At 38.7% G+C, this 16,531-nt stretch overlaps 1 protein-coding gene across 1 annotated transcript; it reads left to right on the top strand.

The window, feature by feature from the left end:
* The first annotated feature begins 149 nt into the window (after window positions 1–149).
* On the top strand, window positions 150–15,933 carry GGH (gamma-glutamyl hydrolase). The gene is made up of 9 exons (XM_027638821.1): window positions 150–344; window positions 1,423–1,537; window positions 2,921–2,971; window positions 5,875–5,959; window positions 8,999–9,137; window positions 10,043–10,149; window positions 10,248–10,338; window positions 11,613–11,750; window positions 13,906–15,933. The coding sequence occupies exons 1-9, from the start codon at window positions 212–214 to the stop codon at window positions 14,025–14,027; spliced, it is 981 nt and encodes a 326-aa protein (XP_027494622.1). The 5' UTR covers window positions 150–211; the 3' UTR covers window positions 14,028–15,933.
* Window positions 15,934–16,531: the final 598 nt, after the last annotated feature.

Raw genomic sequence — 16,531 nt, 5'->3', positions numbered from 1 at the left:
TTGGCGGTACAAGCGTCCCTTTCCCGGGACGCAGACAAGGAAGAGGCCGCGGGCAGGACCGAGGGCATCCCTTCCCGCCGCACACGTCTGCGGGGCGGGGCGGGGCGGGGCGGCTCGCCGGGACTGCATTTCCCAGGGAGCCTCGGCGCGGGGCCGGGCCGGGAGCCCAGCCCGGAGCCGTTGGGTCCGGTTGGCCGTGGGCGACGTGGCCATGGGGCGCTTCGCAGGGCTCCGTGCGGGTCCGGCTGCTACCGTCCTCCTCCTCCTCCTGGCCGTGCTGCGCTGCGCCGCCGCCTTCGTGCTGCGGGAGCGCTCGGCGGAGCGCAACGACAAACCCATCATCGGTAAGGGGCGGCCGATCCCTGGGCATCCCCGGCCGCAGCCGCCTCGGTGGTGCCGGGGGAGGGAAGCGCTGCCGGTTTCTGGGTGGAGTGAAATGTCTCCCCGAGCGTAGGTTTGATTGGAGCTGTTGCAAGTAGCGTTAACGCTAGACATGCTTTCTCTAAAAAAAAATCTTAAAACAACGATAGGCTATGTAAGAAGTTATAGTGCTAGGCAGGGAAGCCGAGCCTTCGTCAGGTTATCTGTGTTTATGCGGTACCTTGTGACGGGGCACCGTAATAGATGCCTCGTTGCCTCCGTGCCTGTAATTCCTCTGGGCAGTAAAATATATCGCTGCAACCTGTCACATAGGAAATGGGAGTTTATCATGGCTGGGCTTCACGAACGAAGATTTGGGAAGGCTTTATCCACATTTGTTACAGGCACATTGGTGACTTATGAGGCCAATACGTGACTGACATATCCGATTGCAAAAGGCACAACAGAAAGACTCCTTAGATGGTGTATTCCGCAAGACACTGTTCTTCCTGCGTTGCCTTTTCTCCTCGAGAGTGATCCTGCGTGTGTTCTCAATGGGAGTTCAATTAATTAATTAATTAATAAGACCACAAGCCTTATGAGGAGCGACTGAGAGAGCTGGGGTTGTTTAGCCTGGAGAAGAGGAGGCTCGGAGGTGACCTTACCACTCTGTACGATTGCCTAAAATGAGGTTGTAGCCAGATGGGGGTCGGTCTCTTCTCTCAGGCAGCTAGAGACAGGACAAGAGGACACAGTCTTCAGCTGCACGGGAGGGGTTCGGCTGGACATTAGGAAGAATTTCTCCGCAGAAAGGGTAATTAGTCATTGGAGTGGAATTGCCCAGGGAGGTGGTGGAGTCACTGTCACTGGAAGTGTTTGAGGAAAAACTGGACATGACACTTAGTGCCATGGTCTAGTTGACAGTGTGGAGTTCGGTCAAAGGTTGAACTTGATGATCTCCGAGGTCTTTTCCAACCTAACTGATTCACTGATTCTGTGATTCTTCTTTCAGTGTGTAATGTTTGACATATGTATAGTGCTAATTTTCTTTTGACCTTTCAGGGATATTGGCACAGGAATGCCACTTTGGTGAGTTCCAGAGCTTTGGAAGATCTTATATTGCAGCTTCATATGTGAAATTTGTGGAATCTGCCGGTGCCCGAGCTGTGCCAATAAGGTAGATTTTTTAATATCCTTAGGAGTGGGTAATAATTGTATTATATAAGGGTACCACTTAAGAAACACAGGAAGCAGTTGTGCTGCTTTTCTGTGTGTTTACTGCTCCTCAAAGACTATTTGGAGATGTTAGAATTTTCAGGGAGTCTTTAGAAATCAGAATAAAAGCAGAGTGGACATGTACATTTTAATATTTCTTCTTATGTTAATAGTCTTTTTTCTGGAAAGTAATAATTTTTTTTTTCCTGTAAAATTGCCCTTTGTAGTTTGCATCTGTGATTTTTGAAGTTAGTTGTTTTAAGTCTACTGTTTAGTGCCTACAAACACACATAGATATCTAGATACATAGATACTACTATCTTTTGTCACATTCTATAGCCATAGAATTCAAGGAATCAAGGAAGACTATCAGTACTCCTTTAAGAAACCAAAGTCCTGTTCTGTTCAAACTACGGGTTACTAACTCCATGTGTTGTATTTTGGTTGTTGGGTAAAAAGTAGCAGACTAAGTAACATACTGTACTTCATAGCCAGCAACTAGCTATAAAATATTAAGTGCACTGAAATCAAATGATAAAATTATAATTATCAGAACTTAAAAACTATACTAATACATCTGCAGAAAATCTACACAGTCCAATAAGAGCACCAGTTAAGTGCCTGAATTAGAAGCCAACATTCCTCACGTAGCTAGTGGGACTTTCAGAATGTTTGTTGACCAGAAGCTTCATCCATAAATGGATGCTTCTAATTCTGGCAATTAAGTTAGATGAAGCAAAGCTGGACACTTTGCTTGTACCCAGCGTATCAGTTCTTCAGAAGTGTAGCCATCTGTGCTGTGTGGTTTTGGCTGGAGTAATATTAATTCTCTTCAGAGTAGCTGAAATGGGGCTATGTTTTGGAGCTGTGCTGAACACAGGGTTGATAATATAGAGATTGTTTTATTATCACTGAGCAGTGCTTACCCAGAACCAAGCCCTTTTCTGCTTTTCATACTGCCACGCTGGCAAGGAGGCTGGGGGTGCATGGGTGTGACCCAGGATTCGCAGCTCTGCCCTTCTTGGAGTCAACTGGAAACCGGAGTTGCCAGTCTGCAGGAAATAATAACCATACCATTCCTGTAAAGGGTAAATTTTTTGAACATCTGCAAAAGGGTCTCAGAGTACCTAATCCTGAACTGTACCTGACAGGGCCCTATTTTCAGTCTTGTGGATTGAGCTGTTTCAAGTGAAATGATGAATTTGAACTGGGTCTATTCTATTCTGTTGAAAGCATGCTTTCTACATATTTTCTATGTCTGATGCTTCTGTTCAATAACAATTATATTTTTGTGGTTAAATATGTGTATTTCGTATGTATTCTATAATTATTTTTCGTGTTTCAGATTAAATCTTACAGATGAAGAATATAGTAGAATATTCCACTCTATTAACGGGTGAGTTTTGAGCACTGATTTTCTGTTGAAACACATGATAGTTCTGTTTTTGAGCTCTGCTGTAGTCCCAAGAAGACTGTCTTCCTACTCTATAAAGAGGTTGTGTTGGGCACTGCAGATGTGAAAATATATTCTAAGAGAGAGAGTGCATTATTTCATCCAGTACTGATGTACTGCCTTTCCTTCCTTGAGGAACACAACAGATAATCTGCAACAGTGCCAAGGCTCATCTTGGCATTCTCCTGTGCTAGTCTGCAGGCAGGCAGAAGTGGCATCATAGTTATTACAATTTGGCAAGTGAAATATCCCACTTCCTCTTTGTTAATTTTTCTGTCCTCTTTATTTGAGCTGTCACCTTAATTTTGATGTTTAGTAGCACTTGCTTGGTATTTCGTCTCTGTTTTCCTACCCTTTCCTTAACAGACTTTATTGTGGGCTTAGCAAAGTCAAAACCTTTTATGGTTTTTTAGCCTTGTGCTAAAAGTGCACTTTAGAAGACTAAAATCAGCTGATGCTGCACTCCACAGCCTTGATTGTATATGAGGCCATAGCATGTGATTGGGCTACTTGTAGTCATGAGGTGAGCGTTTTAAACCGTGGATATTTTTGTTAAACTTAATCAACATGTGTAGAATTTTCAGAATTTTAGCCTTTGGCTGTCCTTAGAGAGCACTGTCCTCATGTACCACAGCATGCCCTGTGCACTAAACCACTGGGTGTTTGCAGTCTTGTGATATATAACCAAGTATTAGACAGTGACGCTGACACTTTGTCCCCTGTGGCTAATCATGTTGGAGACAAAATTAATAATTTCATCCCTTTCTCATGGCTACCAGCCTCTCTTTGGTTACCAAAAGGTCTTTTCACTAACAAGGTCTTCCATTCTTTCTACCTCACCACCTACCTTGATGCAGAAGAGGGTGTTAGGCAAGTAGATCCAGTTCCCATGTCCTTCTGTCTTTGCAGTGACTGTCAGTTGAGTTTGTGTTATGTAGGTGAGTAAGGATGTTCTATGTTTCCTCTTGTAGCCCTCCACTGTTACCTAATGGCTTCCACAGTATAGCTGTGTGTATAAATAACAAATAAGATCTCTGGAGGGAATTACTTCTCTTTTTATGGAAACTTAGAATAAGAAGGAGATACATCTTTCATGTTGCTTCTTTGCAGTTGGAAATTTCATATTATTAAATGCTACCTTCTTAAAATCACAAAATTTTCTATAGTAGAGACATAATTTTATGAATATAGCAATGTATGCTTGAGGTAGCCTTTGAAATGCTCAGTGTACCTCATCAGCTCTAACCAGTTAGAGATACTGCAATACACGTAGTTGCATTTCAATCTGCTTATGACAATGTCAAGCCATTATCATTGCTACTTAATGGGTTATTTCCTTTTTGTATTAGTGAAAATGGCAATCATTTTTCCTAATTAGTATTGACCAGTTTCTGGTTTGAACAAAAGGAATAGGTGGAGTGAATTTTTCACCACTTCCAGGTAAGGCTCACCTTATTTGTTTAACTAGATCTCTGAAGAAATCTATAATCTAGCCTGTTTTAAAAATACCTTCAGCTGTATTAATTTTCAGTGTTGACAATGGAGAGTAATATGATTTATATTTTTGTGAATACTACTTTTCCACCAAACACTTGGTGGCTTTTGCGTGATCCTGTGCATTATTCACCTTAAAATAAACCTAGTCACAAGGGTTTAAAAGCACAGTTGCTCTGCAAAGGCTTGGGATCACTTGAGATGTTAGTTGTTTCTAACTGCTTGTTAGTATCTCATTGATACATGTTGCCATTTTTAGAGCACAGAAATGCTGAGGAAATCCTTCAGCCATTTTGGTAAAAAATCAACAACTAGTGGATGTGGCTTGAGTAAATCTAACTGAGGTTCTGCAGCAGTGGGATGAAGAGCACTCACACATCCAGTTCTGTTCTGTGGCACTGTTGCAGATACAGCCAGCAGAGACTTCTTTTATTTTATGTTACTGTCTTGATGGTCATTTTATTACTTTCTGTGTCATCATGTGTACATGTGATATCTCTGCTAGACTGCACTGAATCTTTTTTTGTGGTGTTTGGGTTTGGGAACCCACACAGGGAATTGCTTCTGATGATTATTTTCTGTGGTGGAAAAGGCTTGTGCACTATTTTTTTGAAATTGTTTCTGAGGTTGCTTTGTCTTCAGCTATATAGGATCCTGTGTGACCAAAGGTTATGGCCAAACTTACTTTTTTTTCTTTTTAATAGGAACTTTTTGATCTGTATTGTCTGCAATAAGAAGATCACTCTCCCAGGGCCACAGTTCTTTAATGAAGCTGAACAGGATGAATTAAGATTTGGGCCAGAATTTTAAAGGGTAGTAAGAGCCAGCTAAGAGTCAGGACAGGACTTGACAGAGAAATGGCATACAACCTTTTTGTATACCAGCTGAAATTTGTATGTTTTATGTATTTTCTGTTTATTCTCTTCTTTATGTTGCAGTAGGCTTGATCACTACTTTGTGGTAATAACCATTCTTCAACGGAAGAACAGTAAGATTTAGGATATGATTCAGTTAAAGACTAAACACCTAAACTTAGCTGTCTGCATGTGCACTAGCTGTCCAAAGTCACACAGTTAATGGAGTGCTAGTCAGTACAGTCAGTGGAGCCGACAGGGCTGTTCAACCTACCTACCTGCCAGTATCTGCTCTAGAAAACCTATTTGAATCTCCAGTGACTTTCCTGACTAGATCCCTGCTGTCCATAATGGAAGCATAGATGCCTGTCTATAGACTTCTGAAACCTAGACCTGCATCATACCGTTAAAACTGCTATCAGACATTTCTCTGTGTATGTTGTCTACATTCTGGTTTTATCACTGTTGCTAATCATATTCTTGGATGTTGCCTTTCAGGGTACTTTTTCCAGGAGGTGGTGTGGATCTTAAGACTTCAGAATATGCAAGGGTTGCTAAGATATTTTACCACAAGGCGTTAGAGGTAATTACTGAGGAACAGTCTGTTCTTGTTATTGTCACTGTTCAGAGATCAAAATGACAGGTTCATATTTTTCAGTTTTGCGCTGGCATCCAGTGTGTTAACTGTAAGCCTGAAAATAGGTAGCTCATTTCTTGCTTCTGCATTAAAAAAAAAGTCATTTAGCAGCTTAAGATTCAGACTTCTGACACCCTCTTCTGCTCAGAAGGAATTCTGGAGTGACTCTCAAATAAACCAATTTGCAATAACATAACACTAAGGCCTCCCTTCACGTATATGTTACAGCAAGTGAAACACCTTTATTCTACCTGATCTCTAAGTAGATTTAAATATATCTGTGAAGGTGCAGATGAGGGATCTACATTAGCACCTTATACCACTTTACCTATTTTTCTGCATTGGTAACTTTAACATAGCAGATTTTTAAAGTAAACACTAGCTTAATATATAGCATACAAAAGTAGTGGGAAGAGTACTTGAGAGGTTATATTAATTATCTCTAAATGCTTATATGATCATTAGGTTTATTAAGAAAAGATTTGAATTTCTGAGAAAGCTGTTTCTTTTAAAGAACATTGGGAAGACTCTGAATCCTTATTAAAAATTTAATTCTCTTAGAGCAGAAGAGTTTCAGATACAAAGCACATATTCTGAGGTAAAACTTGCTTTGTGGAAAGGCATGGAGATGCACTAAGCTTTATATACAATCCCTGTGATTTATTAAGAATCTCCTGTATTCAAATTGAATAAAAACATACATTTTCTTCCTTTTTCCCTCTTTACAAGCTTTATTTTATTTTCAGCTAACACTGATTAAAATTGTCACAAAAGCCATACTTTGGAAAACTTTGCACAGTTCTAAAGGCAGTTATGAGTAATACTTAAACTGTTACTGTGGTAGTTCATTAGAAGTGTTCATTGGCAGTGAGGAATTCCTCTTCTACCCTTGCTACCAGCTTTCCAACAGCAAGCAAGCAAAGCACAGGCAGTGGCATTCACAGGACCAGTCACTGATACAACTCAGTAATTAAGTTCCCATCTCTTCAGTCCCCATGACACCAATGTTTTTATTCTTTTGTCTGTCTTTGTTCATGGTGGTTGTTAGTCTGTTGCCTTAAACCTGAGTGTTGCAAGGACTGTCTCACTTTTATGTGAGACAATTAATCTCATTTGTCTCTTTGGAACTGCTCACTGTGTGAACTGCAGCCTGTGTCTTGGTATTTAGTACTGGGGCAAGGGTTTCTTGTTGTTTATTGCACTATTATGAAATTCTGTTTGCATTTCACAATGATGAACTGAATTGCCTGTGTCATTTTATGGTCAGAGAGGCAGATTCATTAGCTGATGTGTGTACTAGCAGTGAATGAAAGGCAGGAAATAATTTTCAGTTCATCATAGGTAACCCTTACTAACAAACCAGGGTTTTTCTTTTTCTTTTCTGTTTGTTGATTTTGTGTTTTGATTTTCATCTTTCAAGACTTAATTAATGCTATAAAACATTGGTAGTTTTACTAAGGAAAGGTAAGCTAGGGCTGAATTTTATGTTTTCCTGAAGCATATGTCAGGTCCTTTTCATTTGCCAGTGTTCACAACGAGAAATTTCTTTGATCTGGCTCTGCTGTAATATGAATAGAGGATGAAATATGCTAATCTCCAATCAAGTCAATAGAATTTTACTAACTAGGCAAAAACCTAAATGAAATACTGTTTTCCAGCTTTTAAATTAGTTTTTAAAATGTGATGTCTTGGGTGCTTAGCCTCCATACTATTGTTTATTTAAAAAAAGGGGAGGAACACAAAATCTTTATGTGTCATTAGTGATTGCTTTTAAACTGTAGTTTATTGTTTGCCCTCAGTGGTTTTAGTCCTCACTTGCAACTCCACTGTCTGTCTTCCACGTAAGTCCTGTGCCTAGCTGTGCATGACAGGTGGTCATGAAGACTGCAGTACTATTAGCCTTCCTTCTGGTATATTTTCTATGTCTTGCTCTGAGAAGTACTTCTCTGGGCTTTTATTACCATACTGTCAGAAATGCAATAGGGTAACACTTTTATTCCAAGCCTGTCATTTCAGCTTTCTCAAAAATGACTTTGAACAGCAGCTCTCCGGGGGCGAGGAGGGGGGGTGTGTGTGTGTATGTGTTGTGGTATGTATAACTTTAAAATGTTTAGAATCAAGAAAGACTACTCAGATTTCACAAAGACAGGAGTTCTGAAACATGTCGCAGTCTCTAACATGTGCTTACTATCAGGTATAAACCATATAAAAATGCAGATTTCCACTGCATGTATGCAGTGTGCTTAGTTAAGTGACAGGAAAAACTAGTTGTGTTCTCTTTTTCTTTCTTTTTCTCCTTTTTGCTTTTTTTTTTCCTTGTTTTCACACTAATCTGCCAATTTTTGTGCTTTTCAAAATGATTGCCCCTTTTTAGTGTTGCTTAAACTCACATTTTCTCTTTCTGGAACACAGGTCCAAACCTGCTAGTTAAACAAATTTAGAAGTATGTCGCTTAAGACTGTAGCTATGTTAGTAGTAGAATTCATGTTTTCCTAATACAGGTGGGTGGACATGAGCCTGTGGATGTTGTAAAAGTCCCTTGCTATGTGATCATAGCATGCTTCATATAAAAGTCTGAATTGTAATGGATAGGCTTTTTCTCAAAATAGTGACGGACTCATTTATGTTCCTTCTAATGACTGTCCTTTTTATGGAAATGTTACCATTTTGTGGTTTCTCTTTAGGCTTCTCTCAATATTACTTATTCGTAGAACAGAACAGCAAATCAGTATCAACATTAGGCTTTTGCTGCTTCAACACACGTGTATATCATCCCTTAGTGTTCATATTTTGGGAGAAAAACTAAGGGAATCTGTGCTTATTTCAATAGGATTATTATAATTCCTCTAGTAGCAATTTGTACTACTGTAGTAGTTATACTTCTCACCTACACAAAAGAAAGTGAAAAGAGTAGGAAGTTCTTGTCAGTCTTTTTTCTGTGAACTTTCATTACTTTTTCCTTATGTTGTTACTTTTATTTTGAAGGCTAATGATAACGGAGATTATTTCCCAGTATGGGGAACATGTCTTGGACACGAAGAGCTTACGTATCTCACAAGTGGCGAAGTTTTACTTGTTAATACCAAGACAAATGGTTTTTCACTCCCTCTGAACTTTACCTCAGGTGAAAAATTCATTACATCTCATGTCTGAGTTTTGCTGAGAGGTGGTATATTTTCATGAAAAATATTCAGGGGTAAATGTTTGGGAGGTTTTGGATGATTGTCTTGTTAAATTCTTTGTTATTAAGTTGCCTTGATGATTTTTAGAAAGTCAGTGCAACTCTGTCGCTTCTAAAGCACAGATATGAGCATAAGCCATTTGAAACCAACAGCAGCCAGCAAAAACCACAGTTGTGGCTCTTTGAGTCATTTGATAATTTGGATCTACAAAAGTAATGTCCATTTAGGGCCCTTTTTGTTACCAGATTGAACAAAATTCGCAGGTTCAGAATGTATCAAACTTGGAGAGAAGGTGATTTTAAATTTTTCAAATCACATCTTTCCTAATGATGAATATTAGCATTACTGTCTCATTTGAACAGTACTGAAATCAGAAAGTTCTCTTAAGATAGAGCTGTGGCACTCAGCAACACTTGTAAAATGTAGCCTATGTGGATACTTTACCCTTTACTTTATGAGTAGTCTATCTGCAGATCATGTAGCATTCACAAGTTCTGTCATTTGTGCTCATGGTGAGTGGAAAGGCTGTTGAAATGAGCATCAAATAATGATGCTTATTTTAGTGAGAACTTAGGTGGCAAAGTTGGATCCTCTCTGAGTCAAGACAGTGGTAACAGCATATTGGAAATCTGTTGTAGTTATTTCACTGATTTTTCTTGCAAAGTATTCTAAAATAATAAAGTTTTACTACCAAAAAAGTTTTATTTTAATGCAGCATTTTATTTTAATGCAGCATTTTATTTTAATGCAGCATTTTATTAATTGTATTCTGTTCAGTATTACTCCATTTAATAGCAGTTTGGGTAATGGACAATATCCTTTTTTCATTTTTTTTTCTTTGTAATAGCTGCAAAAGACAGTAGATTGTTCAGGAATTTCCCTGATGATGTATTACACGCATTTGCTACTGAGCCATTGACATCAAACTTCCATATGTGGAGCCTCTCCATGGAGGTATTTGATCTTTTTATTTCCTGCGTACAAACACATTTGTTTTGTTAAAACTAGAAATAAATGAGCAAATAACACCTTTCCTCCCTTCTTTTTCACAGAATTTCACAAATAATGAGAAGCTTCGTAATTTCTATAATGTTCTGACCACTAACACCGATGATGAAGTGGAGTTTATATCTACCATGGAAGGTAGGGAAATTAATTTGCTTTGGAAACTGTGACTGTAACAAACTAGTTCTTTAGAGGTGTTGTGGCATTGATGTTAATTCGTATGCCAAGTTGTTAGAATAGCAGGATGAGCATCAGCCCTGTCAGTGCTCTGGCTTTGAGGAGCATACTCTGCTGGGATATTTTGTCTTTTAAGTACATAACTGCGAGCCTAATTACTTCTCTCACTTGCTGTTCCCCTTCCAAATATGCTATTACATTTTAGCACTGGCATATTTGAGTGCTGTGATGTGAACTGCACAGCCCTTGTCCTGTAGTAGTTTAATGCCTCTGCAGTGCAGTGTGCCTCTGTTGCACCTTTCTTTCCATCTGTCTGCTTAGGCTTGCCTTCCCTAGATGCTCTCTATCTGTTTACTGTATGGGAAGAGCAATTCAGGCTGCTGAGGGAATAGCAACATCCCTCATTACTTTAGTGGTAATACTGGTAATTGCACTCCTTCAAAAGCCTTTTGCATTACTTGCCTTGTGTTGTCTGTTTTGCACTAGGCTTGCTCAGCTCAAGAAACAATTTAGCTCTTCAGGGAGTGCTTTATCTTGATCAGTGCATCACTAACAGCCCTACAGTAAGGCACAGCTGTCACCAATGGGATTCTTCTGTGTGGCATACTGGCTGTCCTCCAAAAGAGAAGAATAGCACTTTGATCAGCAAACCTGATTAGGCTAATGACAGGCATCATCCCTGCCTGCAAGCAGTTTATCACAGAGCAGTCATCAGCTGCTGTGCTGCTGTTCTCTGTAAGAAAGCTAAGGAGTGACTCCCCAGCATGGATCAAGCCTGGCCAGAGCAGATGGGAGCTGCCCCTGGATTGACCGGGCCTTCCAAGGAGATACTAAGACTTGGATCTCTCCCATGGAACTGGCATCCTGTGTGGCTGTGAATATTGAATGCTGAGTGATGCTGGCAGCATATAGGAAGCTTTGAGACTGATACACTTGTAACATTATTTTTTAGTGTATATATGTATATGTATATTAATTCTGAAACGAATAATGAAAAAAGTGATGTACAAATATTTTCTTGCATGGAATGAGACCCTCCTTTTACAATATCCATTTATTTTCCTTCAGTTCTGCTGTGATTTTAACAACGTTTCAACTTGTTGTTTAAGCTTTTGTGAAACTGTTGATAAGTGAGGCATATTTGTAGCTCATCCTTTGAATTTCTTTTGCAATGAGATTAAGCACATAATTCTTAAGGGATATACCTTGCTTATGTGTTTTGTGTTTTGTTGTAGCATACAAATACCCAATTTATAGCCTCCAGTGGCATCCAGAGAAAAATCCTTTTGAGTGGAAGAACTCTCCAGGCATTCCACATTCCCCATCCGCTGTGAGAGCAGCATATTATGTGGCTGACTTCTTCGTTAATGAAGGTAAAAAGTTTGTTATCTATAAATGTGGGGGGGTAGATTGAAGCATTAGTGAAAATCTTTGAAGACGGCAGACTTCTTTTTCAGCTGTCAAAGTTCAGTACCTCATACAGCTTTCTGAGAAGATGACTGGAAGCTTTATAGGGTTATAAAAAACCAAGGGATACTAGAAATAGAATGGCTTAGTGACAGTGACATCAAAAGGCCAAGCATTCCACAAACTCTTTTCAGTAGACTGGCTCTAAAACATTTTGCTGTGACTTTCTACCATTTCAAAATATCACTGTAACATTTTGACCTCCCTTGCACAAAGACAATAAAACAAAAAAAGTACTCCATTCATAATTCCAGAGGTTTCTTCAGTTCCAAACTGGCTTATGGTCATTCAATATCTTCTCAGTTTTGCTTGCAAAAATGCATGTCACTAGGATTATTAATACTTGGCTAGTATGTAGATGTGTCAAAGGGGTGCAATATAGTGCCTAACAGTTGTAGACTATAGACAGCACAAAAAGTTTTTTAATTTTACAGAGGCACTAATTTGTTTGTTTATACCTTAAGAATCTGAACGTAATTAGCGCATAACACTTTGATATTTTATGACACTTCTTGTCTATTTGCTATAAATAAGCAGAATATAAATACGGGAGTATTTGAAGGAATCAAACTTTATTCCTTTATTTATCCCTATTAAACCATTCTGCTGTGCTATTTATGAAATTGTCTTACCTGATTGATTGGCACTATGAAGAACATAATCATTAAGCTAATCGAGTTTGGTCTGTAGACTTGATCTCTAATCAAAAGAGTCACCTAATTGGAGAAAGGAGACAGTGATTTAAAGAAATACAACTTGTGCTGACCTAGTCATTGAGAGTGTAGAAATAAAAGTTGTACTTTGTACAAATTCAGGGCACTTTTTTGCATAAAGTAGTCCTCTTTGTGAAAAGGTAGCACAACCATGTAGAATTCCTTATCAGTATCTGTAAACTTCCTGTATTTTAGGAATTTTGATAGGGTACTTCTGGCCAGGCTGAACTGGGGCTCTGAGCAGCCTGGTCTGGTGGAAGGTGTCTCTGCCTGTGGCAGTGGGGTTGGAACTAGGTGACCCTTAAGGTCCCTTCCAGCACACACTGTTCTATGATTCTATGAGATGGTGGACTAAGAAAAAAATAACAGGGGAAAAAGGAGAAAATACAGTATGTCTGTTTTTTCTTTTGTAGTTTAATACTACAATGCAGTGTGTTTTCTGGTTTTGCTCGCTACTTTCCCTGGTATCTCTTTGCACACTGTATTACCAATAGAAGTAGGCTTGCTCAGGCCATTACTGAAGTAAGTGTGGCAAAACAAGTGCCAACTCTGCTTGTAAGTCCTGTTAAGACACAATGTGAGTTCTGTTGTATATGTTTACACTTATATATATGTGGCACTCTGCTTGTGCATAGTGCCACACTATGTCACTAGCTTTTGGATCTGTTGACCTTGAATTCTATAGAGCAAAATTGCTTCAGCCAACTATATGTGTCTACCCCCCATCTCATCTACCAAATTAGAAGTTATTACTCATTAGCTTCCCAATCTGTTGGGAGGGTAAAGAAGAATAAGCTGTTCATACTAAGTACTTCGTATCATAACTTTGTGATGAGTAATTGATGGTTTTAGCTGATGAAAGGTTGAGTGTCTTCCTTAACTTTGAAAATAAGCCATAGGGTAAAAAACGTAAACTGTTCTCAGCTGGAAAAAATACACTCATCTGTGACAAATTAATAACTGAACCATTTTGCTGAAATACTATTTTTGTATCCATCCATCATTAATTTTAACTTGTGTGGAGTTGCCAGTGTGATACTTTCAGCAGGTTGATACTCTGATGCATTTATTTCAGTGTTACAAGTGTAGTAATACTGGTATTTCTGGTATATACTGCCCATATTTCCTGGATAACTATTTCTGTACAGTCTTGGCTTTAGATTTTCCCTCTCCAGTAATAAACTATGCTACAACTAGCTTTCTGAAGATATTTCTTCATGGTTCTTCACATAGAAGTTACTGTAATTCCATTTGCTGTTATGCTACACAAAATAACTTAGTTTACCAAGATAGATATTGTTGAGGAGGATGACAGTAGAGTGATCTGTACTTTTACAATGTTTTACAGCCCGGAAGAGCCTGCACCATTTCCCCAGTGAAGATGAGGAAACAAAAGAATTGATTTATAATTATACTCCAGTTTACACAGGAACATTTTCTGCATTTCAGCAAACCTATTTTTTTGATTGAGTATCTTGTCAAAGGTGCAGTGTATCTTGTCAGAGGTGCAGTGTTGTTATTTATAAATGGAATTATTTGCCAGCATTGTGTAATTAAGCTGATATATTGACAGAAAGCCAGAACAGTTTTCCTTTACAATGATTTATACTGCACTGTTGGAACATTAATATAAAAATTTACATTCAATACCATAATAATCGTCTTGGATCACACCTTAAGACAAGCTGCAGAAAAGTGCATTTTTCTTTCCAGGGAAGAGGACTTGATTATGCTTATAAACTTTAAAGTAATCACCTTTAGTACAAGGAAAAGCTTTCATATATTTTCAGATATGAGAGTTATCTTTGTAAAATGTTGTGGACTGTGATAGCACTAGACACTTAGATGCATTGCTTCGTAAAATCCTGTCCTTTTCAAATGATTTAACAAATGAGACTCTTGGATTTGTCATAAATAAGTGTATGCAACCAATTTCTTACCAGGGATCTTTTGTCATTTCAAAAATGGAGTAAGGAGGCATGATAGCAAAAAGATGTTTTTGCCTAAGAAGCATGTTATATCCAATCTGTGAAACTGTTTCTCCTGTACATTCAGTATTGTTTGGAGTCCTTATACCTTGTAAGGCCCTCTTAAATATGAGGATGCAGTGTAAAGTCATCCTTGCAAACATCAAATAAAATAAGTAGGTTTGGAGGTCATAGTTAAGTGCTGATTCCACTTTCCATTCTTTTCAATTCAGTTCTATATATCCTCCAAGAATATGTCTGGGAGTGGAGAGTAAATGTCAGATATGAGATCAGACATTCATTGTTTTGTATTTCAAAGAATATAAACCTAATTTTTTCTCTAAAGAGTCTGACTTTTCCCATAGCTGGATAGAATTTTCAGTTGGAGTCAAGAGGTAGTTTCCTATTAACTTGATGAAGACAATAGTTTCTTTCTGTCTTGTTGGGTAGCTCAGTGCAGCTAGAATTCAAACAAAAGATGAATGTATGTGAGAAACCTATTAAAAGCAATGTAATGTGATAATAGCAGTTGCATGCAATACGCTGATACCTTTTTTCTTTACCTTGCTTCACGCTTAGTGAAATTTTTGTTCAGTGGTTTTGTGTGGTGTCCAAAAACAAACTGAGACAATCACATATAACTCTCTTCTATAGCACAGCTTCAAAATTGTTGTTAACATCAGTAGGGAATTGGAGTTTATGAAAAATTCAGGTTTATACCTCAGCTCTGTTTTGTAGAACCTTGTATTCTCAGGTACCGTAACTGAATAAATCTGGTAAGTTTCTCAGGTTTTTCAAGTAAAACACTCTCTAACTTTATTCTTTATCATGAAGCAACTGCATAAGAGAATGTGAAATACGTCAGATTAAAAAAACCCAAACCTGTAAGGGAACTTTAGCTATGTCTACCAGAAAAACACTTCCAGGTAGTTACAAGCTTAAATATGTAATATTACAGGTTATTTTTACATTTTCCAGATCAGCCATCTTCAGGAAATGGTTATTGTTTTAATATAGATGACTTTATTAACTGACTCCTGAGTAGAACCAAGTAAAGAGGGTTACACTCTACAGTTGCATATAAATGTAGTAGTTAGGACACTTATAAACCAAGTCCGTTCTTCTACTTCTTGTTCAGGCTGAGTTCTTTGGAATAGCTCTAAGAATTTACCTAAGTAAGGAGGGCAGCTTTTAGCCTTAAAATCAGGGATCAATCTTGCAAGTGAAATCTCTACCAACAGCAATGGTAGTAATTAGTTCCTAAGTGTGTAACTATAAGTAACATTTTGTGTAATATGGTGAGAGCAGTTTATATATTATGAATTCATATGTGTCTTTATCTTATAAATCCCTACTTGATGATATGCATGATTTTTCTATGATACATGAAATAAACTTTTATTCAAGCACGTGTGTACTTTTTTTCTCTTCTAAATGCCATGGATAAAGCATTAATAGTCATTGTCTTTTTGTTTCCATCTATGTTAGTCACAAATCAGGAGGCTACTGTACAGGTTACAAACTGTCTGCTTGCTATGGTTACAGCAAGCCAGGGTCAGGATAAGTGAAATCCGTGGCCTGGCACAGACATACCCACAGCACAGCTCAGGCTGGGACCCATGCCCAGGGCCTGAGCTTAAATGTGGCTGCTGAGCCAAGGGGCTGGAGCTTTCAACAAGGGCACTCACAACTCATTGTCATACAGCCTTTTCACAGCAGGCTCGTCCCAGGAGCAAGAGTGTCAGAGCTTGCTTGTGCCATGGGCTGCCAAACCCCTATGAAGGTGGGAAGAGGCTGCAGCACTGGTGGAGCTCTCAGGGCTCTGAAAGCCATAAGCAAAGAAACTGCTGTCTGCAATGTTCAGTGAAATGAAAACTTCTGTCTGTTGCTTATAATACATGATATCTTCTATCATGTTCTCCTGTCAGAAGCAAACTATAGGAACCCAGAATGAGCTGGCAGTCACCTAATAGAGGGTTTAAAATTTTGTTTTAAAGAAGTTTCATT

This window comes from Corapipo altera, unplaced genomic scaffold (genome assembly GCF_003945725.1).
Source record: "Corapipo altera isolate COAL_440 unplaced genomic scaffold, ASM394572v1 49, whole genome shotgun sequence".
Taxonomy (NCBI): Eukaryota; Metazoa; Chordata; class Aves; order Passeriformes; family Pipridae; genus Corapipo; species Corapipo altera.
Note: the sequence above shows the minus strand (reverse complement) of the source record. Positions and strands in the feature narration are given on the sequence as shown.

Coding starts and splice junctions, on each gene's coding strand:
- GGH (XM_027638821.1), top strand. CDS start 212: ATGGGGCGCTTCGCAGGGCTCCGTGCGGGTCCGGCTGCTACCGTCCTC. Junction 2,972..5,874: donor ATATTCCACTCTATTAACGG/GTGAGTTTTGAG, acceptor GTTGCCTTTCAG/GGTACTTTTTCCAGGAGGTG. Junction 11,751..13,905: donor TGACTTCTTCGTTAATGAAG/GTAAAAAGTTTG, acceptor AATGTTTTACAG/CCCGGAAGAGCCTGCACCAT.